This window comes from Podarcis erhardii (genome assembly GCF_964252035.2).
Source record: "Podarcis erhardii genome assembly, chromosome: 4".
Taxonomy (NCBI): domain Eukaryota; kingdom Metazoa; phylum Chordata; class Lepidosauria; order Squamata; family Lacertidae; genus Podarcis; species Podarcis erhardii.
The window spans coordinates 84,538,960-84,564,165 of record NC_138508.1 but is presented as its reverse complement, the minus strand read 5'-3'; the positions used below and the strand labels follow the sequence as shown (position 1 = coordinate 84,564,165).

General features: G+C 43.8%; 1 protein-coding gene across 2 annotated transcripts; it reads left to right on the top strand.

Annotated features, from left to right (window-relative positions):
• The first annotated feature begins 1,764 nt into the window (after window positions 1-1,764).
• On the top strand, window positions 1,765-22,341 carry LOC309339730 (DNA excision repair protein ERCC-5-like). Of its 2 annotated transcripts, none has more exons than XM_081858054.1 (16): window positions 1,765-1,825; window positions 2,221-2,339; window positions 2,968-3,143; window positions 3,931-4,046; window positions 4,324-4,416; window positions 4,557-4,617; window positions 5,089-5,232; window positions 9,454-9,661; window positions 10,823-11,776; window positions 12,120-12,364; window positions 12,937-13,056; window positions 15,208-15,421; window positions 16,785-16,929; window positions 17,967-18,169; window positions 19,095-19,177; window positions 21,495-22,341. In XM_081858054.1, exons 2-16 carry the CDS (start codon window positions 2,252-2,254, stop codon window positions 22,050-22,052), a joined length of 3,408 nt encoding a protein of 1,135 aa, XP_081714180.1. In that variant the 5' UTR covers window positions 1,765-1,825; window positions 2,221-2,251; the 3' UTR covers window positions 22,053-22,341. The 2 variants fall into 2 exon arrangements, with proteins under 2 accessions (XP_081714180.1, XP_081714181.1); XM_081858055.1 differs by having other exon boundaries at window positions 3,931-4,050; window positions 4,328-4,416.
• Window positions 22,342-25,206: the final 2,865 nt, after the last annotated feature.

Here is a 25,206-nt window from a genome sequence, read left to right as displayed (position 1 = left end):
ACCGGGCTGTTTTGGAAGAGGATGCCCAAAAGGACTTTCATCACTCAGGAGGAGTCCAGGCTGCCTGGCCACAAGCCCATGAAGGACCGCCTGACCCTGCTCTTCTGTGCCAACGCAAGCGGCGACCTGAAGATCAAGCCCCTGCTGGTGTACCACTCGGAGAACCCACGGGCCTTCAAGAGACACAAGATCGACAAGGAGCGGCTGAGTGTCATGTGGCGATCCAACAGCAAGGCTTGGGTCACACGTGTGCTGTTTGTGGACTGGGTCAATCTTGCTTTTGGCCCTGCTGTCAAGCAGTACCTGCTGGACAACGACCTGCCGCTGAAGGCTTTGCTTCTGATGGACAATGCTCCTGCCCATCCTAAAGGCCTTGAGGTGGACTTGTTGGAGGAGTTCAGCTTCATCAACATCATGTTCCTGCCGCCTAACACCACGCCACTGCTCCAGCCGATGGATCTGCAGGTCATCGCCAATTTCAAAAAACTCTACACCAAGGAGCTTTTCAGGCGATGCTTCGAGGTGACTGACTGCACCACCATCACCCTGCGGGAATTCTGGAAGGACCACTTCGACATCGTCACCTGCTTGAAGATGGTCAACACGGCCTGGAAAGGGATCAGCCAGAGAAATTTGAATTGCGCTTGGCGCAGCCTGTGGCCGGACTGTGTGGCACCAAGTGACTCTGATGCACCAGAGTCAACAGTGGTGCAGGACATTGTTGCCTTGGGGAGGACCATGGGCCTGGAGGTCACGGAGGAGGACGTCTGCGAGCTGGTGGAGGGGCACGACGATGAGCTGACCACCGTGGAGCTGGTCGAACTGCAGGCAGAGGCTGCGCAGGAGCAGGCCTCACTGGAAGAGGAGGAAGCAACTGAGGAACGGCTGTCCTCCGAAAGACTGAGGGACATTTGCCAGAAGTGGAAGGAGGTGCAGACTTTTGCAGATCTACACCACCATGAGAAGCACGTGGCACATGACGCTGGGAACTTTTATGATACGAGGGTCATGTCGTCTTTCAGGGAGCTGCTGAAAAGGCGGATAAAGCAGCAGACTATGGACAGGTTCTTGACCAAGAAGCAAAGAGTGGAAGAGGAGCCTTCTTCGAGTGGTCCCCCAGAGTCTTAGAAAATGTACTGTACACTTTGTTGATTTTTAAATGTTTTTCTGTCATGTTTATAAAGTTAATTTATTTTCCCTTCAATTTTTGAACTGCTCTTTACAGTATGTGTGACTTTAAAGAGCAGTTAATAAACTGTTGTTGTACCAAATTTGGCTTTGTTTGGACTTTTTTTGACCATAGGAACGCATTAATTGATTTTCAATGCATTCCTATGGGATTTCGTGCTTCGCAAGACGAAAAATTCGCTAGACGACAAAAATTGCGGAACGAATTAATTTCGTCTTGCGGGGCACCACTGTATTAGGTCCATAAATTGCCATATAACATATATTCAACACAAAAAACAGTGACAATTTGTTGTTGACAAAGGACAGATGGACATATAAAGGGCCCCATTACCTTCAGTAGCTTAGGGCCTCATCAAACCTAAATCCGGCCCTGGGCATAAGCCATAGTTTTCTTTATTAAAAACAAACAAAAAAGCACTATAACACAGTAATAGAGACCATTAAAAACATTAAGAGAGAACTGAGGATGTGCGGGAACTTGGCTGCGCGGGGAAGGGGTGATGGGCGCCCAATCACAAGCGGCGGTGCAGCTCCGGCCGAAACTACATCTCCCAGCATGCCGCGCGCCCCAATCATGCCGGCGACGAGCGGTGGACGCGAAGGAAGCGCGACGAGGCAAGATGGCGGAGTTTGGGTAAGAGGATGCACCAGAAATACCATCGCTGGACCCGTGTCCTCTTCCCTCCTCACGCTTATTCCTGCCCCGCGTCTTTTTAAGGGGTTGAAAATAATTTCTGCACATTTCTTCAGGGAAAGGGGGAGGTCTTAAAAATACGTTTTTGGGTACGTGGAATGCACACCCGCTATTGTGTCTTTGTGTTTCACTTGGTAGGTCTGGGTTAAAACATTCTAACCTTTTACATGCTGACTTATTTACTAGGGAACCACTGCATATCTCTCGCACAATTCCCGGGGCAGTGCTGAAGTAAAATAAGAATTAAACCTCCATCTATAGTATGTGCATGTGTGTGTTTTCTAAAAAAGGTGTCTTTGTATTTGACCCACCAATATTTTTATTGTTTCCAACAGATTCATCTTCCATTTAATTACCTAATAAAAGATGGGAGTTCAAGGACTTTGGAAGCTGCTGGAGTGCTCTGGAAGACCCATAAACCCAGAAACGTTGGAAGGAAAAATCCTTGCTGTTGGTATCCTTAAGAAGAAAAGGGGAGGAGGGGATATTATTGTGAAATCCCAGAAAATTTGACAAGTAGCAGACTGGGGATGTTGCAAAGCTCCCAGAACAACAAAGAGTTAAATACTATTTTAGCTTCAAAACTAGAGCAGCAGCTAAGTTAGAAAGCACAAGGCAAAACAGAGACAAAATGCATAGCTGTCAACTTTTCCCTTTTCTTGCGAGGAATCCTATTTAGAATAAGAGAATATCCCTTTAAAAAAGGGAAACGTTGACAGCTGCGAAAATGGTACCAAGTCAGCACAAAAGGGAGCTGGTGATGAAGAAAGCTATACAGTTTATTACAAACCACAATTGCACAGCTTAAAATGATTTAAAATGCACGAACGAATAAGCTAATAAGAAATGCAAATAAAACAGTTTCTTTCAAACCTCTTCTGATGTTTGACAGGATGTAATTGTCTCTCAGTCTTGTGGCATCCTAAACTCTTAAGAAAAATAATGTGTTGCAGGCTTTTGTGGGCTAGAGCTCACTTTGTTGGCTGCAATGTCAGGATCTGACATAAACAGCTTCTTGAGATGCTCTTGTTGTTTGCATGTATCTGCTTCCCCAGTTTTCTTCCTATGAACCCTCTTCTAAGATATCAGCATTTGGCTAAATCAAGCTGTGAAAGGGGCAAGGGACCGCCATGGAAATTCCACCCACAATGCCCACCTTCTCACTTTGTTTCACCGACTTTGCAAACTGCTGTTCTTTCGAATCCGCCCTGTCTTTGTTTTTGATGGTGAAGCACCACTTCTGAAGAGGCAAACTTTGGTACGTGCTTTATGTGACCTTGTCCAGTACTGAACTTTTTGCCAGGTACACTATAAATTTATTTTCAGGAAAATGAGAATAGGATTGCAACATTAGAGGTGCAGAATTGGAGCCTAGGAATTAGTTTGATTCTCCCAGCTACAGCAAAATGGAGGCTCTGCTGTGTGCATCTCTAACCGAGGCAGGAATTTAATCCTTTCCCACAATGGTCAAATTTAATATGGCATTCAGTAAATCTCTGGCTCACTTGTGGAAGTATGTGTCATGAATAGAGTATGTGGTAGCTGGTCATTAATGTAAGGACTTCTAAAAAGACCATTGGAATGACTGTTATTGTAGCTGATTTTCTACTTCATTTAACTACAAATTGCAGTTTCATAGGAAATGCAGCAAAGCTGTGCACAGCACAGTGCAAAAAACATGATACCACTGTAACAACATCAGTAAAGATGTTGCATGATGATAAACTAGTTGGTAAAAAAAAGTCACGTTCTCAACAGCAAGTTCTCTCAAAAGTTTAATCATAGAATCATAGAGTTGGAAGAGACCACAAGGGCCATCGAGTCCAACCCCCTGCCAAGCAGGAAACACCATCAGAGCACTCCTGACATATGGTTGTCAAGCCTCTGCTTAAAGACCTCCAAAGAAGGAGACTCCACCACACTCCTTGGCAGCAAATTCCACTGTCGAACAGCTCTTACTGTCAGGAAGTTCTTTGATAAGAATCAAATTAATGGAAAGAACATAATCTTAACAAAAAACATTATTTCACCGATGTTGTTGGCAGGCTAAGCGAAGACAACGGAAAGAAGTTGCAGCTGCTGACTCCAAGAAAACATCAGAAAAGCTTTTGAAAACTTTTCTGAAAAAACAAGCTATCAAATCTGTTCTGGCAGGCAAGAGGCAAGTACATAGCCTCTCTCTCTCTCTCTCTCTCTCTCTCTCTGAAAGCAGCCCTGTTTAGGGAAGCTTTTAATGTTTGATGCATTACTGTATTTTAATATTTTGTTGGAAGCCGCACAGAGTGGCTGGAGAAGCCCAGCCAGATGGGTGGGGTATATTATTATTATTATTATTATTATTATTATTATTATTATTATTATTATTCTCTCTCTCTTTTGTGTGTGGTCCCCCCCTCTAAATATTAAGTTTTTGCTAATGTTGTTATCCCCCCCCCCAGTGAGGCTGCATTCCCCAGCCTTTCAGAAATACGAAGAGAAGAAATAGATGATATTTATGTATTACCTTCTTTACAAGAAGATGCAAAGAACAGGTGAGTTGAACATGCTTATATTGTTTATATTTACAAAGTTTATATGGGCATGCAACCTTTAAAGAACACTTGGCTCTTTTGCTTTTTATGGAAAATGTGTTGATACTTGACAGTTTACCACCTTTCCTTTTGTAATGTAGTTCTGATGAAGAAGATGAAAAGGAATGGGAGGAGCGAATGACCCAGAAAAAGATACTGCAAGTAACTCTCACTTTATTTAGAGTTCTTATTTATATTATTGTGTGCATTTCTAATGGATAACGAACATCAGCATAAAATCTAAGTGCTGATGTGGTATCATGGCTGTGGTTAAGTAAACGTCAGTGCTAAAAGCAGTGTCTTGGAAGCAACATCTGGGGAAAGACCTTTGTCTAAGACTTTTGAGAGCTCCCTAGAAGGCAGTACAACGCTACCTAGATCAGTGATATGACTCCACTTAAGGCTCTGCATGATCCTAAACGTTTAAATAAAAGGACCTATAGGGCAGATACTTTTTAAGTGCAGTCCCCAAAAGTAAACTATAGAAAACTAAAACTTTCAATATTTTTGTTAGGCTCAGTAGTATGTGCATGTTTGTTTTCCTTCCTGTACTTTTGTACGCTCAGCGTGTTCCTTTGGAACTCCTATCTCACGGCTCTGCATTTTGCGTTCTGCCTTTTCCAACCTGCACAGGAAGAATTGTGTGAAAACCCTCATTCTGTAGATGTTGACTCGGAAGATTTCCTGAGCTTGCCCCCTGAAGTAAAGCACGAGATCCTCACCGACATGAAGGAATTCACAAAACGAAGAAGGACGTTGTTTGAGGCCATGCCAGAGGTAATGCACAAGCCTTCCTTTTACCTTTTCAAGTGAGCGGAACAAAATCTTGCTGTGTTTAGAACAGATAAATCCCTGTTAGTAAACCCACTATCATCACGACAAGTACTTACGTAAAAATGTCATAGTAATAGTTCTTGGTGTAGAGCAGCTTATTTAAACCATTGCATAAAATGTCAGAAATAGCAACATCACAATTTAAGGTAGACGTAGGGCAGTCAAAATGAATGAATCCATAGCAGGAAGGGAATAGATTGAATGCTTCAAATACAGGATTTGCTCGTTTTATTTTACTTAGTTTGCAAAATTTATCTATTTCTTGATTGTAATAAACCTTCCAAGTGGTTTTGCTAACATTCAAAGGCCAGCTTATGGGCATGTGTCCATTTATATATGGGAAGAGAAGGATGCTCTCCCAATTCTCTGGGAAACATCACTAAGATTAAACTGTAAGGAATCCGTACTGTCTGTTAAATGAATTTTGAGGCTCCATACACACTTAACTGGCAGTGAGCCCAAGTGAACTCAGTAAGACTTAGTTCCCAAGCAGACATGTAGTGTACCTTGGGTTACAGATGCTTCAGGTTACAGACTCCGCTAACCCAGAAATAGTACCTTGGGTTAAGAACTTTGCTTCAGAACGAGAACAGAAATCACACGGCGGCGGCTCAGCGGCAGCGGGAGGCCCCATTAGCTAAAGTGGTACCTCAGGTTAAGAACAGTTTCAGGTTAAGAACGGACCTCCAGAACAAATTAAGTTCTTAACCTTAGGTACCACCGTACTGTAAATCATAGAAATTGAGCTAAAATCATACACTGTAGAGCAAGGGTGGGGAGCCGCAGGCCTGTTGGTGTCTTGTGGAAGTCAGTCAGTAGTTCCCCACAACTCAGCCAGTGTAATGTAGCAACAGTATGTAGAGCCCCAGCGGAGTCTTAAGAGATTTCATGCTCCCAACAGACAGCTTCTTCCAGGGACTCTGGAAAACAGCCACACAGCTCAAAGTCACAAAGTGTTTGTTGTCTCCAGACACAAGACAAAGCGAAACCCTAAAATCTACTATATACAGTTCTTCTGGTCTTTGAAGTAAAGATACGTATGTACAGAAGAATCTCCTAGCATCATGGATAGCTCAGTTGGTTAGAGTGTGGTGCTGATAACACCAAGGTTTCAGGTTTGATCCCCGTATGGGACAGCTGCATATTGCTGCATTGCAGGGGGCTAGACCAGATGATAGAGTTCTTTCCAGCTCTCAAAAAAATTTCAATGATACTATCAGTATGCTAGCTTACACTGCTGTGTAAAACCCACAGCCTCTTCCCCTGACTTCTCACAGATCCAGAGGCAGACTCTGATAGCAAACGGGAAAGGGCACAGCAACCCATAAGGAAAGCAGTGCCCTAGAAACTGTTATACCCGTCTCTACACATAGATATATTTTCTGAACCATTTGGAGGGTGAATAGCTCAGCAAGTCATACACTCAACCTCGCTGGGGTTGCTATGGCAACCCAGGGCACCTGGCACCTTAGCTCAGAACATCCAGGTGTGGGAAGATGTGCTCTTCAAGACATGAGACCAAGCACTATGTAATTTGACCCATTGTTTGCCTGAGGTCTAGGGGCTGAATGCAGTTCTCCATGCTTCTCTGTCTGGCCCTCAGAACTCTCTCCAGGCAACACATTCCTGTCCCCAGGCTCCACCTTGCTGGGATACTGCCAGGAAGACAGGCAGGCCCCCAGCTGGCTCTAGCCACCAGCCAGTCTCCCTTGGAACAGCATCAAACAGCGACACGAGCCTCAGATACGTTTAGAGACCCGTGCACACTGTGTCAGCAGAATGTGTAAATCATCACACAGCAGATGAGGGAGACAGAGAAATGTGTAAGCATATTTACAGCGTTTAATCAGCATAGTTCAGGAACAAAGGAAAACATGTCTGCATCCCTTCGTGTCCAGCAAAAACAGCAGTAAGCAAAAGCAACATACAATGGAAGTTCCCAGCAGACTGTGCTGGACATAAACAGGCATGTGATACACAACAGTCATGCCTGACCCTTTTAAGGTGGAATGGAACTATATCTAACACACCTCTCCGCCCTGACCTCTGCTGCACGCTCTCATTTAGTGTTGTGTTTTTGGTTTTTTTTGCTGGGCTGGAATGTGTCCTTGAACTTTGGTAGTGCCTCTGGCTTGCATGCATGGAGGATGCTGTGAGTGTCATTACGAACTGGCCTATTGCGTAAAGGTGAAATATTACACAGTTGCACTGCCCATTCCCCCCCCCTGACTCTACCTATCGCAGACATTTGGCCCCTGGAAGGGAATGTGGCCCTCAAACAGAGAAAGGTTCCTCACCTCTGATGTAGTGGGTAGCCTTACATTGTGTGCTCACAACCAGAAAACTGTAAGTGGAGCTGGCGCTGGTTTCTCATCTTATAAACAGCTGACCTGTAAATAGATGTGTTTAGATCTCTTTCACACATGTAACATTGGCCGCAGGGCACCCTGCTGTTTTCAGGCAACTGTTTTAAATCCCCCCTTGCATAACCACTTTTTTTATATTGCAACTGTTCTTGGCTATTTAAAGCACTGCCAGGCAACCAGTTATTGTGTTTCCCTATTTAGGGTCAATAATGCTGTGATGATAGAATGCTCAGTCCTAACTCTCAGAGAAACGCCTGCCGTTAATTTGCCATTTTTATCTTGTTTCCGTTGCACACAGGATTCAAAGTGCCCTTCTCGGTAGTGTCACCCGCCCTGTGGAACGCCCTCCCACCAGATGTCAAAGAGAAAAATAACTACCAAACTTTTAGAAGACATCTGAAGGCAGCCCTGTTTAGGGAAGCTTTTAATGTTTAATAGGTTATAGTATTTTAGTGTTTTTTGGAAGCTGCCCAGAGTGGCTGGGGAAACCCAGCCAGATGGGCGGGGTATAAATATTAAATAATAATAATTGTAATTGTTACTACTACTACTACTACTACTACTACTACTTATAGTTTGTTATTCATGCCCCACTTTTCTTCAAAACTGAATGATCAGAGCATGTTATGATAAAACCATAAACATCAAAACATGCATAAAATGTATTTCAAACAATAAATTTTACTATAAGGCTGGTATGATCTAATAATGTTTTATTTTCCCAGCAAGCCTACATTTTGCATACTGGAAAGTAAGATTGCAGTCCTGTATGCACTTACCTGGTCATTGAACGGAATAGGGCTGGCTTCAGAGTAAACGTGCATAGGCATGCTCAGTGCCACTTTGAGTTTTTATTACTAAGCGAGGATTTGAAACTAAATCCCCTGGGGCAAAGTCCCCGTGGTCTGCTCATAAGACTCCCTGCTTGAAACCCAGGCTCCATTCTCATCTGCAAGCTGCCACTTGCACTTCCGGGACCCAAAGATGTAGTGTTTGGTTCTCTTGTCAGGGAAGCTAGTCAATGAGCCACAAGAGTTTTTCTCGTTCCCCAAGATACCTTCCACCCAGTGTGCCATTTTTTGTGTGCCATTCTGTTCCTGTTTATCCTCCACTGTGATATCATGAAGACAGAAGATTTTTGCGTGGCCCCTGAAGGCACTGCAAAGTTGTCCATTTCCTAAAACATATTGCATGTATATAAGCTTTTGATTTTTCCTCCTTTTGTACCCCATTGCGATCCTGTGATGCTAAAATGTGTTTTGTGGACCCCCCATGAACCCTGCCCCTACCTCCTCCAGTTGTTTTTAACTGATCACTCCTGTGGGTCCCCTTTTGTTATTCATGATGTCGAAAGGTTTTTATTTTGCAAGGGCCCAAGAATGTGTCTTTAGAAAACAAAAAAAGCAAAGGGCTGTACTCGCTTTCACACTTCAGCTGCAACTGCTTTGATAGGTGGTTCCTGCAGGGTTTTCCGTAGTTCATTATAGCTCACAAGAAAGTTAGCAATCTCTGCTCTGTTATATGAGGAGGAAATTCTGTGTCTTCTATTATATAACTATTCCAAAGTCGGTGGATAATTTTCAAAACTTTTTACATGTTAAATGGAACAAGCTATGTGATGGATATAATTGTTGATGTTCTAAAAAGAAAAATGTCAATTTTTAAAAACAAAACATTGATGATAATGTCTCCTGATGGTTGAAATACCTCCTCTTCCTCTAGCACAGTACATTTATTTGCCCTGGAAATACAGGAAGTTCAATTCAAGTTTATTGAAGTGTTGTTGTTGTTGTTGAAGGAGTCCAGTGACTTCTCCCAGTATCAGCTCAAGGGATTGCTTAAGAAAAGCAGCTTGAATCGGCACATAGAAAAGGTGCAGAAGGAGATGAATGAACAGCACTCGGGCCAAATCCAGAGCCAGTACGAAGAAGACGGGGGCTTCTTGAAAGAAGTGGAAACCAGAAGGGTTGTTTCGGAAGACACCTCTCACTATATCCTAATAAAAGGTAGTAGGGCAATATTGTTTCTTTCCATGAGAAAATTAAATGTACAGTGCTATTAAAATTAAAGCGGTTTCATAACCACAACAAACTTAATTAATGAAACCAGTTTAATAACTGCAGAATAACTTCTGTTGTCTATGCTCTGGTAACCATGTTTATACATAGGGATGCTTCTGAAGATGGTTCGGAAGCTTCAGCTGGTACAGAATTCAGTGACCAAGTTGCTGAGCGTATAAGGCTAATCTTGGTCCGACAGCACTGGCTGCCACTTAGCTTCTGGGCTCAATGCAGAGTGCTGTTTTTGACCTCTAAAGCCTTCAATGGCTCAGGGCCGCAATACCTGAAGGGCTGCCTCTCACCCATATATACTGCCCCAGAATCTGCATTCACCATCTGAGGCCCTTCTTCCTGTGCTTCCTCCAGCTGAGGTCTGGAGGGTGGCCTTTTCTGTGGTGGCTCTGCTTTTGTGGAATGCTCTCCCCAGGGAGCTTTGCCTGGCACCTTCATTATATATTTTTAGGCACCAGGTGAAAATGTTCCTCTTCAGACTTTGGCTGATTCATATTCTACAGCCTTTTAAATGTGTCTGTGGGTATTGGGTGGGTATTGTTTTGCTGTTTTGTATTACTTATTTACTTGTTTTTATTGTGCATTTTATTCTGTGAACCACCCAGAGATCTTATGATGACAGGTGGTATAAAAAGGTAAAGGGACCCCTGACCATTAGGTCCAGTCATGACCGACTCTGGGGTTGCGGTGCTCATCTCGCTTTATTGGCCGAGGCAGCCGGCGGACAGCTTCCGGGTCATGTGGCCAGCATGACTAAGCCGCTTCTGGCGAACCAGAGCAGCGCACAGTTTATCTACTTGCACTTTGACGTGCTTTCGAACTGCTAGGTTGGCAGGAGCAGGGAATGAGCAACGGGAGATCACCCCGTTGTGGGAATTCGAACCGCCGACCTTCTGATCGGCAAGTCCTAGGCTCTGTGGTTTAACCCACAGCGCCACCCGCGTCCCATAACAGGTGGTATACAAAACCTATAAATAAAATAAAAGTCATCACTCGGCTTGTATGTGATTTTAATCCCACAGTCTTTCTTTATAAACCCCCCTCCTACCCTTGTATTAACATATGAATAAACAGTGATGATCCCTTTTCTCTCAGGTGTCCAATCCAAAGGCGACGCCCCCAGAGATATGAAAACAAAGTCAGCCAGCCATTCTTCTGCAGGGTCTCCAGATTCAGAGTCTAGAGGGAATATTAAGGAGGCTCAGGTTAACAGGAAGCCCCCTCTAGAGGATATTGTAAAGGCCGAACCAACAAGCAGTTCTTCTCTAGCTCCTCCTTCTCCCAGAACCGTTCTTGCTATCCAAGCTGCCATGCTGGGAAGCAGTTCAGAAGAGGAGCTGGAAGACGACAAAGATCGGCTTGATGTGGATGAAGGCAGGTCCAGCGCTCATTCTGACGCCAGCAACATGTCCCCGAGGACACTGAGGGCTATTCAGAATGCTTTATGTGAGGAGGAGGAGGATGTTGAAGCATCTTTTTGCATCCGCACTGGTGGCAGTCGAGTGGAGAGACCTCCCGCGAAGGATATACTTGCCAGTAGCTCGGATGAGGAGGGGCAAGTACCTGAAGATCGGCGTGAAAAAGAGCCTCCATTTTTATCTGTCGGGCATTCAGAAGGCAAACTCATTAGCCAAGACAGTGAATTGGGTCAAAGGAAGGATCTCTTGGAGAAGGATCAGAGCGTACCTGAAATCATATGCACTCCTTTTATGGAAAAAGTACCTTCTGTGGCAGATAAGGAAAAAGGAGGAATGGGAGCCGTGACTTCCACACCAGGCACAGCTTCTGGGAAAGACGAAGGTATGGATAGTGGCACAGAGCGGCGAGAAAAGCCTTCGGCGCAGACTCCATCAGTTGTCCCAAGCCATTCAAACTTTGCAGAGGTAGCCGAAAATGGCAAAGCTGAACATTTAGTGGAATTGGTTCAGCCGTCAGGGAAAAAAGCCTCTGAAGGTCAGCAGCATGCACTCCTGTTTACTTCAGAAATGGAAAACCTCAACAGAGAAAGAGAGGAACTTCAATCACAGTCTGAAGAGAGTGATTCTGATGGTATGTGGTTGTTAAAATATATGCATACGATAAAGGCGGAGCATAGGAACAAACATAAACATGACAGAATGTAAGAAGGTTCTGTGGAATGCCCTGGGCAAGGAAGCTCAGATGCATTCATTTTTGGTGATCTTTCAGGGGCAAATTAAAAACTGTTTTGTTTTGGAAGGAGGGCAACTGTTGAATTCTGCTCTCCCACCCAGATTTTAATTGGACTAATGGATGCTTATGAAGTTGTTTTTAAATATTTTGAACCGCTTGGGTTTTACTTTAAGAAACTTGCCAGAAGAACAGAGGCAAAGAAGCCAATCGTTTTCACTTTTTTTTTTTTAATGTTAATCAGGTAGCTTCATTGAAGTGGATGCCGAAGCGAGTGGTGAACCTCAGGACGAAACATCAGAGGTGTCCCTTGCTTCCGCCGAACAGGAGGAAGAAGCGTTGTCTGCAGAGGATGTGAAAGGGGCGGACGAACATCCCACGGGCAGCCTAACAGAAGACACTGGTGAGGATTCAGAGCTATCTATGCAACAGGATGCTGAAATCGAAGGCAAGGAGGATGCCGTTAACGAATGGCAGGATATTAGTATGGTAATTATTTTGTTGTCAGTAATGAGGAAGGAGCTGTATTCCCAGAAAATACGACAATTCTGTTCAGTTGTTCCATAACATTTATTTATTTATTTAATGAGAAAGACCTGTACAGTTATTTGAAAGAGTACAAAAAGGATGAATTGGAAGTCAGTAGGAACAGAGACTATGACATCCATGAAACTCCCCTTCTTATGACTGGTTTGCTGCCTGTACTTTTTCAGATTCTGCCTATGATTGAAGATCAGAAATAGGCTATTTTTTGAAAAACCCCTTCTTAAAAACAATGTGTCAGAATTTCAGATTTGATGATGCGTGCGTACAGAACTGAACCAACAATGTCTTCTGCTAAATTTCCTTTCTTTGGGTAGGGTTCCTCTGTTTTTGCTCTGCTAAATGCAGAATTTGGACTTGTTTGGTGCAGAATTTTATATTTCTGGGGATTGCTAACAATCCTGAGCATAGGTTTTTGGTGTAATTATGCCTACTACGAACTTAAGCACAGACAGGTAACTAACATACATCGGTGCCTTGGGGCTTAACAGAACTTGGATCTTCCTTTATGTTTACAGGAGGAGTTGGAAGTCTTGGAAACAAACCTTTCTGCTGAGCAAAATGCTCTAAAGGCTCAGAAGCAACAGCAGGAGCGTATTGCTGCCACTGTGACAGGACAGATGTTCTTAGAAAGTCAGGTAATGTATTTATCATCCCTTCTTGTTCTCAGTAGCCTTTAAAGATTCCCATTTTTCCAAAGGGAAAACTGAGAAATGTTGGCAAGAGTATCCAGTCAAGGCCAAGTTCAGCTCCCTTTGCACTGGGTTACGCTGGCTTGGACTGTGACTGGGAAAGAGGCGAGGGAGGGAGAGTATGAACTTTTGTCTAAACTTGAGGTATTTATATTTTCCTTATTGCATTTGAGCAATGCTCACATGATCAGTTTCATTGAATTATTTCACAGCTGCTGCAATATTCTATAGAGCGATAATTTATTGCAAAATCCCACCACCACCTATATCAAGAGACAAGCTTGCTTGACTCATTTCAGTGTTGTGTGCCTAATTTGAACAACGGGGATTTAAGAAGGAAGAATAAACTGGTATTTCTTAAAGTTGAGCACAGCAAATGAATATCTTTGTCCCTTCCAATTCCACGGTTCTGTGATTCTGTGAGATAAAACTGAGAAACATTTGTGAAAATAAATTCCCTCCCATTACATACCAGGCAGGTGCCATCTCTGTTGTCTTCTCATTGCCTTTTGAAGACCTCCTGCAAATCTTTAAATTGAGTGTTTTACCCCAGTCTACATCTGTATTGGATTTGACTTTAAAAAATAAATAAATAAACACTCTTTTAAATACATTTTTACTGTTAAATTGCTTTGAGATCTTTCACAAGAACTGGATTAAAATAAATGGAACGAAATAAATAAAATAAGAGGAAAATGTCAACATTACATCATAAGTTAGAGGCATCCTACCCGCCCACTCCACAAGCACACACATTCTCATGTCAGTAATTCCTTCACATGTTAACTCTGCATGACTTGGAAGAACAAACCGTAGAGAGAGATGTCAGTGATAAAAGCTACAAATTGCCTTTTTGTTTCTGTTTTCCACTGTGCAACTTAAATGTATCCTATTGAGTTAGGCTGTTGGCAGAACGGGTTAGCAAGGGATGTGTACAAACAGATTGAATGTAGCTCTTATACTAACCCCCCTAGAAACTAAAGTAGAGCATTAGCAAAATAAGTGATTATTGTATTGCCAAGACACACATTAGGGAAGGAGGGGTGGAAATGGGAAAAGTCCTTACAGTGGTGCCTCGCAAGACGAAAAGAATCCGTTCCGCGAGTCTCTTCGTCTAGCGGTTTTTTCGTCTTGCGAAGCAAGCCCATTGACGGATTAGCGGATTAGCGCTATTAGTGCTTTTAGCGGCTTTTAGCGGCTTATCGGCTTAGCAGATAAGTGGCTTAGCGGCTTAGAAAAAGGGGGGGGGAGGAAAAAAACAACGCAGGACATTTTCGTCTTGCGAAGCAAGCCCATAGGAAATTCGTTTTGTGAAGCGCCTCCAAAACGGAAAACCCTTTCGTCTAGCGGGTTTTTCGTCTTGAGAGGCATTCGTTTTGCGGGGCACCACTGTATGTATTTTTCTTAGAAAGCTGGAAATAGTATATCTGTTCCATCTCATGCAAATCCAGGCTTAACTGACATATCACATAGCTGCAGATGCAGCAGATACAAGCTTGGAACATCTCCATGACAAACAGCTGTCCGCAGAAGATTTATTTGCCCTGCTCACACAGTCAATGGTCTTACCTATTTTTGACCTTTCCCTCCCCGGTAAAACTAACGCTGCACTCAAAACCAGTCACTTACTGTCTTCTAAGAAAAAAAAAAATCTACCAGAAACTACAATCACTGGCATTGTTTGTAAGTTGGGTGTGATGGCCTGCATGTGTGAATGACCCATTATACATGTAATAATACACTTCCATGTTGCCTGATATTGCCTCCGATGCAGTGCTTTCCAGTGGAGCTGGTTCGCACATTCACCTGCCAGTAATTGAGTGATACCTGTGGGAGAGAAGTACAGTGGTACCTCTGGTTATGAACTTAATTCGTTCCGGAGGTCTGTTCTTAAGCTGAAATGGTTCTTATCCTGAGGCGTGCTATCGCTAATGGGGTTTCCCGCTATGCACATGCCAGAAGCATGTGATTTCCATTTGCATCCTGGGGCAAAGTTCGCAACCAGGAGCAGCTACTTCCAGGTCAGCGGAGCTCATAACCTGAAGCGTTCGTAATCAGAGGTACCACTGTATTGAGTTTGTTTTTCCGTTCTCTCAGGAACTTCTGCGCCTCTTTGGCATTCCATACATCGAAGCCCCTATGGAGGCAGAGGCTCAATGTGCCGTCTTAGACCTCACGGATCAAACCTCGGGGACAATCACGGATGACAGTGACATTTGGTTGTTTGGAGCACGACATGTTTACAAAAACTTCTTCTCTCAAAACAAGTATGTGGAATATTACCAGTACGTGGATTTCCAGAATCAGCTAGGTAAGACCAAAAAATCCCAGCTTATGCAGAAGATTTGAATTGCTTCTTTTTTTTAACCCTCTAATTGAAACTATGCAGTTTTATTATTATGATAGTGTATCAACAATTTCGCTATTATACAGCGGATAATTCAAATATATTTCCTTGTTCCTCTATTTGTTCTTCTGCTTCGGAGGATTATAGAATTGGTGACAAGCGATTTGAATTCAGGGGGTAACCTGTATAACACTGCTCTGTTAGTTCCACTGTCTGGAGATATTCTGTAACTGGTTGATCCTTGTGGCTGCTGGTGTTGGTCCCTGGATTAACACTCTTAATCTTTCTGATGTACGGCTTCCCAGATTAGGAATGAGTCATTTCTGCTCAGTAGTTAGAAACAATTGAGACATAGCATTTAGTCATAGTAGCCTTAAAATTTGTTAGGTTTCTTGAACTAAAAGTAAGTTCTTTCATTAGTCTGCACTTGGAGCTTTTATATAATTTATTTAAACTAGCTTTTGCTGCGTGTGGATAGGGTAGAATAATTATTACCTGGTCTGAGTGGGGCAGCCTCGGTATAGTGTGGTACCAACGTTAGCATCCTTTGGGAACCAGGTTGACATACCTTTTCGTGTAGACATTTGAAGGAATGATTAACATGTCTCTCTCTCTCTCTCTCTCTGTGTAGGAGCGTGTATTGCTATTTTATTGTTAAATTTGATAACTGTTTTTAGTTGCAAGCCGCAAGACATTTGGTATTAGGAGATGTTGATAATAAATTGAATTAAATCAATTGTTAGCAATAGTTTGTGAATCTTTGCAGCTCCTATACATGTTTTCAGTGCCTGCTCTTGCATGAAGACGATTCATGCTAATTCCAACCAGTAGTTTTTTGGGCACTCTGTTGATTTTGCCGTTACGTAGCAGATCTCAAACCTGGTTGCCCAAGATTTCTGCTGTTTGTGTGTGGAAAAGGTTCAGGACTGAATTTCGTAGTACACACCATAAAAGCATGCACTGAGCTGTTGCACCCCCCTTTTTTCTTAACAAACTTAATGTAGAAGAAGAAGAAGAGTTTGGATTTGATATCCCGCCTTTCACTCCCCTTCAGGAGTCTCAAAGCGGCTAACAATCTCCTTTCCCTTCCTCCCCCACAACAAACACTCTGTGAGGTGAGTGGGGCTGAGAGACTTCAAAGAAGTGTGACTGGCCCAAGGTCACCCAGCAGCTGCATGTGGAGGAGTGGAGACTCGAACCCGGTTCCCCAGACTACAAGACTACCGCTCTTAACCACTACACCACACTGTAGTGTGTATATTTTTAAGTTGAAAATGTGAACTTGTGAATTCTGTCACACATGACTTGCTTATTTCCCTTGCTTCAGGCTTGGATCGAAGCAAGTTAATTAATCTAGCCTATCTGCTCGGTAGTGATTACACAGAAGGAATTCCTACTGTTGGCTGTGTAACAGCAATGGAGATCTTGAACGAATTTCCTGGACGAGGAATGGAGCCTCTCTTAAAACTTGTGTAGGTATTTAATTTTTTTTGCAGGCTGTTCTCTCTCTCTCTCTCTCTCTCTCTGTGTGTGTGTGTGTGTGTGTGTTTGTGTGTGTGTGTGTTCTGGTCTGCAGCATTATGAGCTAGGATGCCTGGCAAAGGGAAATATTAGTATAACACAGAAACAATCATGAATCTGTATATATTTCTTATATATATACAATGGTACCTTGGGTTACAGACGCTTCAGGTTACAGATGCTTCAGGTTACAGACTCCGCTAAGCCAGAAAAAGTGCCTCAGGTTAAGAACTTTGCTTCACGATGAGAACAGAAATCGCACGGCGGCAGCAGAAGGCCCCTTTAGCTAAAGTGGTACCTCAGGTTAAGAACAGTTTCAGGTTAAGAACGGACTTCCAGAACGAATTAAGTTCTTAACCCGAGGTACCACTGTACTGTGATTCTCTGCATTTATGGCAGAACATGTTTGTTTGTCATGGCAAACCATAGTTTCTGGCTTTTGCATGCTGCTAGGTTGCTCCTGCTTTGCCTCTCTCCTGGTGCAAACAGGAGAAATAAAGCAGAAAGCTGCTGTTAAGCACAGAACCATGGTTTGTTGCTCTCTAACAAGCCGTAATCTGAAAATCAACAGCAAACCATGGTTTACTGATTCATGTATAATGGGTTTTTGATTTCTCTTTGACGTTCTTTAAGCTTTTGTCTTCCACGATCGGAAAATGCATTCACTGCTCTTCTGCAGATGTAATACCTTTCCCAAACTGATTTCAGCGCATGGTCATACCTGGTCACCATCCTGCTGTGCACTGGGGCAAACTGAGGACCTCCATTCTACATTGCACAATGCAAGGAAAGGACTTTTGTATGGGCTGTGTGCTCATTGTGTACTAAAAGCTGTTTTGGTTGCTGTAGTCTCTATACCTGAAGGGGCCATAAATTCTTCAAAACTGAAGCTTCCCTTGTCACTTTGACAGGTGACAGTCCTGACCAAACCAACAAATTCTCTCCCTGTTTGTGTGAGAGATTTAAACATCTTTTCTTGTTTTCTCAGGGAATGGTGGGCCGAGGCTCAGAAGTATAATAAAACGCGTCCCAATCCATATGACACCAAAGTGAAGAAAAAATTGCGGCAGTTGCAGCTTGCACCCGGTTTCCCAAATCCTGCAGTAGCAGAGGCTTATCTGCATCCCGTGGTGGATGAGTCGAAAGGATTATTCGTTTGGGGAAGACCTGACGTGGAACAGATAAGAGAATATCCTTTCCCCCCTCTGTTTTCTCTGTACTCTTGATAAGCTGTGCTTAGAAATGCTCCGGCAGAAATGTTTGTGAAACGTGCAACAAATGGGGTGCTGTGTTGCATGAAAGAGCTCACATGGTTTGCTAACACAATTCTGTGGTGCGGAGAGGATAGAAATCTCTCAATGCAAGTGTCACCCAGAAGCAGCTAACTGATGTGCCGCCTCTTGTGTGCTTCCTAATGCACAGAGTTTCTTCAAGTAGCTGTCACCAAATGCAGATGTGTGGTACATGAAAGATACTACTGGAAAAACAGCAAGACAAAGAGTCCAGTCTTCGCATGTGAAAAGTGCTGCGATACATGTATAAAATTAACAGAAAAGGGCTTGAGAATATCCCAGATTTTCATCATAAAACGTAGTACAGTGGTACCTCTGGTTAAGTACTTAATTCGTTCCGGAGGTCCGTTCTTAACCTGAAACTGTTCTTAACCTGAAGCACCACTTTAGCTAATGGGGCCTCCTGCTGCTGCCATGCTACAGGAGCACGATTTCTGTTCTTATCCTGAAGCAAAGTTCTTAACCTGAGGTACTATTTCTGGGTTAGCGGAGTCTGTAACCTGAAGCGTATGTAACCCGAGGTACCACTGTAATTGTTAGGGGGTTTTCTGCTTTTAAATGCTCATCGTGCTGCTACATAAACCTCAATCCTCTGGATCAGATTTTGAAGGGTGTGCAATGGAGCAGTGGCTGCAAGAGATTGGCGTGGAGGAAGAAGGTCTCTTGCACAATTTGCAGCTTGTTGTGGAAGCAGAATGGCAGCATTTGACACAATCCACACAATTGCAAATCCTGTTTTCCTGGATGTGTTTGCTGCTTTCAGGAACTTTCATTCATGCTTTCATTTCCTTTGAATTTCTATTGGCCCTTGACTTGAAACACATTTTGCCAAAGTCGTTTTGGCTGGACCAAGTTGAAAACAGACGAAGTCCTTTTGCCTGTCCTCAAGCAGCTGAATGCACAGCAGGTATCAGTAACACGCACAAATGTGTGTCTGTGGGGGTGGTGAAACTTGTTTTGCTACATCATCAAAAGGCTGTCTCCATATGCCCTGATAAACCCTGGTAAGAACAGTTACAATGGATGTCTGTTCCCCACAAAGGTAGAAAATTAAATCATCACCTACAAATATGTCTTGAAATTTTCATCACTATGAAATTCACTGAAAGTCAGATAAAGAATGCAAATGATGAATTAAAATCCCAGGAATAAATTGCTCAGGGCAGACTCAAAATGCAGAAAAGAGTGAGAGCTCAAATGAGTATTTTTAAAATTTCAGAACTGGTGTATTGTAGGTGAAATGAATAGTTCACTTTTTAGAACATGTTTATCCCATCTTTTCTCTGGATCAGAATTTGGGTAGGCTCTGTTTCAGGGATGTGGTCCTCCAGAGGTTGTTGAGCTGCAACTCCCCTCATCCCCAACCATTACTGTCTAGGGCTGATAGGAATTGGAGTCCGACAACATCCCTCTTCTATATTAGTGGCCAGTGTTTTTTGCCATTGTGTGTGCTGGTGCTTGCTGCATTATAGATGTGGCTCATTGTATCTTGGTGTAGTTTTGCCCCTACTGTGCCAGGGAACAAGTAGAAGACTTGAATATATTTTTTCCAGCACCAGGCCTATGAACCCTCATTTTTCTATTTCATAACTCCCACAAACTTCTTCTACCTGTGCCGTAGGTTGGCAACCCCTGTTTCAAGTGGATGTTGCAAATTTAAGAATCTATGATGTCCTTGTTCTACTCCGGTTAGACTCATCATGGTTTTTTTGTATGGGTAGCCTTCTGAATTGGTTGCAGCACCATAGGTGCTGCTATCAAACAGCTTACTTTGATATTAAGGATTGTTTGGAAACTGAAGGACCAGCACTGACCTCGTATTCACCTATAAAACCAGGTGTCCAAACACAGGCCATTTAATGGACCTGCCTGATGAATCTTTTAGCTGGCTCAACGAGTTTATTATCTTTGAAGAAGGGATGTGGGTTTAGGTTTGCAGGTGAACATTACATTGATCTCAAGCAGTTTAAGCGGTAAGATGCTTTGAGCTGAAAACAGAAGCCAGATAAGTACCAGAAGCCTGGAGACAGTTATAAAGGGATTAGCATTTGGTTTGTGCTCAGACCTCTTGATTTCTAAGCCCAGGAGTTGGCAGGAACAGTCTTCCCACAGGTGGCTGGGAAATTTGCAGGATCAGTGAGGCTCCTCTTCCTTTCCAACAAGTTATTTTCAGACCATAACTGGCGACATAAATTTGTAAGCAAACATGTTGATAACAGATGATGAGTCCTAATGTTGAGCAGACAAGGGGGCTCATCCAGATGCTATCCTGTCACGTTCTGTGCCACCTGGAATGTGACTAGTTACCTTTTTCTGAAACTCTCCTTTGTTCAGTGATGAAAACCAACCGTGTAGAATGGCAGGGCACTTCCCTCGCTGTGCAGAATCATAATCTCTGCACTTAGAGCTGCCTATCTGGAGAGAGTAGTCAGCATTCAGTATATCAGCCTGTGTAGAAATTGCATGAGACCCCACAGGCAGAGGACCTGGTTTTTATGCAAATTATATGCAAATATCATCTACATAGAAAATATGCAAATGAACAGCAGTCTTTATTGCATGTTTATTAGGAATTCTGGATTACTTAGACACTTTATCTCTTTCAAAACGAAACCATCTAGCCCCAAACCCCATAAAACCACAAACTGCAAAATGCAGTATTTCAAGGATAAACTGTGAACTATATGAACTGATCATTTACTCACCAAAGGTTAATTTGAATGAACAGATTTTCATCCTCCTGCTATGAAAGATATCAGTGGCATGTTCTGGTGGACCTGTCAGGAAGGAAGTTTCACAACTGAGGTGCCACTAACTGAAAGGTCTTGAGTAGGAACTTGAAATCTTATCCTAAGCCAGATCATTGGTCCATCTAGTGCTGGCTGCCCGTGGTGCTCCAGGATTTCAGACAGTTCTCTTCCACCTCTATGTGGAGATTCCTGGGATTGAACCTGGGACCTTCTCCAGCAAAGCAAATGCTCTACCACTGAGCTAAGCCCATTTCCTGAGTCTGGTGGATCTTATAACTTGCTGGGTGGAATCTCAAGAGAGGACTTTCCCATAGATCTTTTTTCATTGGTACAGTGGGCCTCAGTTGGCTTGATAGGCCCAGGCAATATAGAGGGTGAACTTAGATGCCCTGTGTCTTTTCCCTATTGCAATTAGCCTATGCCATAATTCCTTAACGTCAGTTATGGGGATGCCCCCTTTTCTCTTCTTTGTAGACTCAGCTCCGTATCGACTCCTTCTTCAGATCAGCACAACACGAGAAGCAAGCCATCAAGAGTCAGAGGCTTCGCCGGGCTGTGACTTGCCTGAGGAGGAAAGAGAAGGAAGTAGAGCAAAACGAAGTCCTGCAGGTGACTGCAGTCATGGAGCAAGAACGCAAGCGGAGGAAAGGGAAGGATCCTGTTCGAGGTGCGAAGCAAGGACTGGCTGGAACACAGGGCCGGCGGGGCAAGAGGAGAAAAACCCCACAGCTGAAAGGGGAGGGTTGTGGAGGGGGAGGCTTCGTAGGGGAGGTTCAGCTCTCGGAGGCTGAATCGTCCAGCGAATCGTCGGCTGAAGAGTCAGAGAAGGAAGCCTCCAAAAGGTGCAAAAAAGGAGGAAATACCCTGGTGCTTGAAGCGGACACAGCCAGCTTGGAGATTGAAGCCAAGCGGGACGAAGTGGGGAACAGCAGCTCTAGTGCTGAGGAAGAAAAGCCTCTGGTCACAGCTAGGCCTGTTTTTGAGGGCAAGAAGGCAAGGGGCAAGTCTTCCAGGGGAAGACGTAAGAAATAGTGCTAGTTAGCAACAGATAGGGAATTCTGAAAATGCTGTTTGGTATATAGCACAATGAAATCTTTGCTAGCCAAGAATTGCTCTCCCACCTTCATTATCTTACTTTTGTATATATCGGCACGAACCTCCATGATCTTATTTTTGTATATATTAGCACTATTTATTAAATAAGGGCTTCTCTTTTTCTAATAGCGATTACGAGCTGGAATGTTTAAACCTCTTTTAAGAGGATAATATCAATGTCTGTTTTCTCAAGAATGCTTCCAGGAGAATAAAGAAATTTGCCTCACTTGAAGGTTCTCAAGGTGATTTTGTAATGGTGTATGTGTTTTTCATCATGGAAATTGAGTCGTTTTATAATGCAGTCAACCTGTCAGTCAGCTTCACACTTCATGAAATGCGAGCAGCAGCGTACCATACAGGGTTTCTGCATTCCGCCAGAAGAAAATACTTTGGGCAGCTTCAACTCCTCATACCGTGCTGTTCACCTATATTAAAAAATCATTTTAGGCATGTCATCCATTGCAGAGAAATATCTGATGGGACTGGTCATTCTTCAAAAAAGCTACAGATAGTTAGTAGTATCTTAACAGCATAGCTAATAGAGAATTTAACAAATAAATTCAAAAGCAGAATTGGCTTTGCATAGTGGCTGAGGTACAAATGAGGAAGATCTGTGCTACGACCTTGCTATTCACCGTGTCAGCTGCTGTATTTGGGGACGGGCAGGAATTTTTCCACTTGGCAAACTGGACCTGGCCATTTGGTTTTTGCCTGCCTCATAGCAATCATCACAACTTTGTGAGGTTAGGCATTGGGTAGGCCTTGACTTGGCTGGAGGGGAGGTTGTAGCTTCTTCTTGCCCCTCCTTGGTTGAGGGGATGTGGTTAAAGTGATCTGGGAGGAGTAGCTTCTGTCCGACGCCAAGACGGGGGCTAGAACCATAGCAGCATTCCAACAGGGACTCCTTGAGGGGTCATAAAAAAGGTAAAGGGACCCCTGACCATTAGGTCCAGTTGTGGCCGACTCCGGGGTTGTGGCGCTCATCTTGCTTTACTGGCCAAGGGAGCCGGTGTACAGCTTCTGGGTCATGTGGCCAGCATGACTAAGCCTCTTCTGGCGAACCAGAGCAGCGCACGGAAATGCCGTTTACCTTCCCGCCGGAGCGGTACCTATTTATCTACTTGCACTGCGACGTGCTTTCGAACTCTAGGTTGGCAGGAGCTGGGACCAAGCAACGGGAGCTCACCCCGTCGCGGGGATTCAAACCACCGACCTTCTGATTGGCAAGTCCTAGGCTCTGTGGTTTAACCCACAGCACCACCCGCGTCCCTTGAGGGGTCATAGGGCCCCCTCAGTATGTAGTTTACCCTTAGATGAGCTTCCAGCAGATGGGCTGGAGTGGTGCAATTTGACCTCACCCAATGCCAGACCATTTACATCTGTAACTAATAAAGTTCTGGCCTATTTGAACTCATAGACCTATATGCTGTTGTCTTGTGTGCTTATTCACTCCCTAGGGAATTGGGGTCATGGAGTCAGGGCATGGAACTTGCCTCTGCCACAAACTCAACTAGGCACGCCACTGTGACTCAGTCTGCCCATAAATGGGGCAGGGATAAAGGAGGGTGGAAAGTCCACAAGTTAGGGAAAGAAGGAGAGAAAAGCAGAGGCACCACTATTACCTGTTCCAAAGGGATCTAGGTAAGACTAGGTAAGACTGAAGTCTATTCCCACAGGAACCCACAAGATCAAGCAGGCTTGAAAAAGTATAGAGCAGCTTCCTGAAGAAACTCAAAAAGCTGAACAACAGGTTGTGAGAGGAATACACAGTTAAAGGCTTCTTTGAAGGGAGTTGACCTCTCAGGATGATTGCATTGAGAATGAGGTTGGAGAGAAGGGACCTTAAAAGAAAAAAAGGAACTAAGGTAAAAGGATAAAGGTAAAGGACCACTGGATGGTTAAGTCCAGACAAAGGCGACTATGGGGTTGCGGCACTCATCTCGCTTTTCAGGCCAAGGGTGTTTGTCCACAGACAGCTTTCTGGGTCATGTGACCTTCATGATTCAACAGCTTCTGGTGCAATGGGACACTGTGACAAGTGCCAGAGTGCACAGAAATGCCATTTACCTTCCCGCCACAGTGGTACCTATTTAATTTCAAGCGTGCTTTCAAACTGCTAGGTTGGCAGGAGCTGGGACAGAGCAATGGGAGCTCATCCCATCGCAGGGATTTGAACTGCCGACCTTCTGATCAGCAAGCCCAAGAGGCTCAGTGGTTTAGACCACAGCGCCACCCACTCCCCTTACAGTACTAAGTCAACCGCACCAGAGTTGTAGGTTCATCATTAGGCATTCTTAAGCCAATTGGCACATTAGCTAGATGGCCAAGGTGTTGTGTGCCAGAAAACAGAAAGGTCAAATCGTTCTTCCACACCAATGCCTGCTCCCATCAAGATAATTATCACTTCCCTTCCCCAGCTAGAGATATTTACATTCCCCCCCCCCCCCAAGCAAATTAAATGCAAAGACAGTGCCATCGTGTTTAGCTTGGACCTGAGAAGGGTAGATTTCTTTCCCTAGCAGGAACTTTTATTGTTGCCATCGAGCAGAAAGGCCTTTGCTGCATGATATTTTATCACCAGAAAGTTCAAACATGGCATAGATCAAGGTACCCAGAAATTGCATTACCCGTCTTGCAGAGATGAACCCTGAAGGTGACTTTCATAAGATCTGGCTCACCGTTCTGTTGAGTGTAGTGTTGCGTAACTGTAGCAAATTCTTCCTCTGAGGCGTAAGATTTTATAGAACGTGTCCCACCTCACCAGTGTGCCAGCCATTAATCTTTTGCTGCTCAGCACAGTCCCGTCTCACTGGTCCTCTCTCAAGTCCCTAGAAGATGTTTTTATTACCGAGTTGAACAACAGTTGCGTCGGAAGCCTGTGCTTGAATTAATCCCCGCAAAATTGCAGAAAATGCCCTTGCTTAGAAGATGATACAGTCTTGACAGGGATGCTGCAAAGGGAGAAGTGCATGAATAGTGGAACTATTAAAGAAGCATATCCCTATGCTTGTGCAAGAGAGAATATTTGAAGACACAGTAGAATCTGCTGGGGGGGAAGCTGCAGATAAAATGTGTTACTAGAGGCATTTTG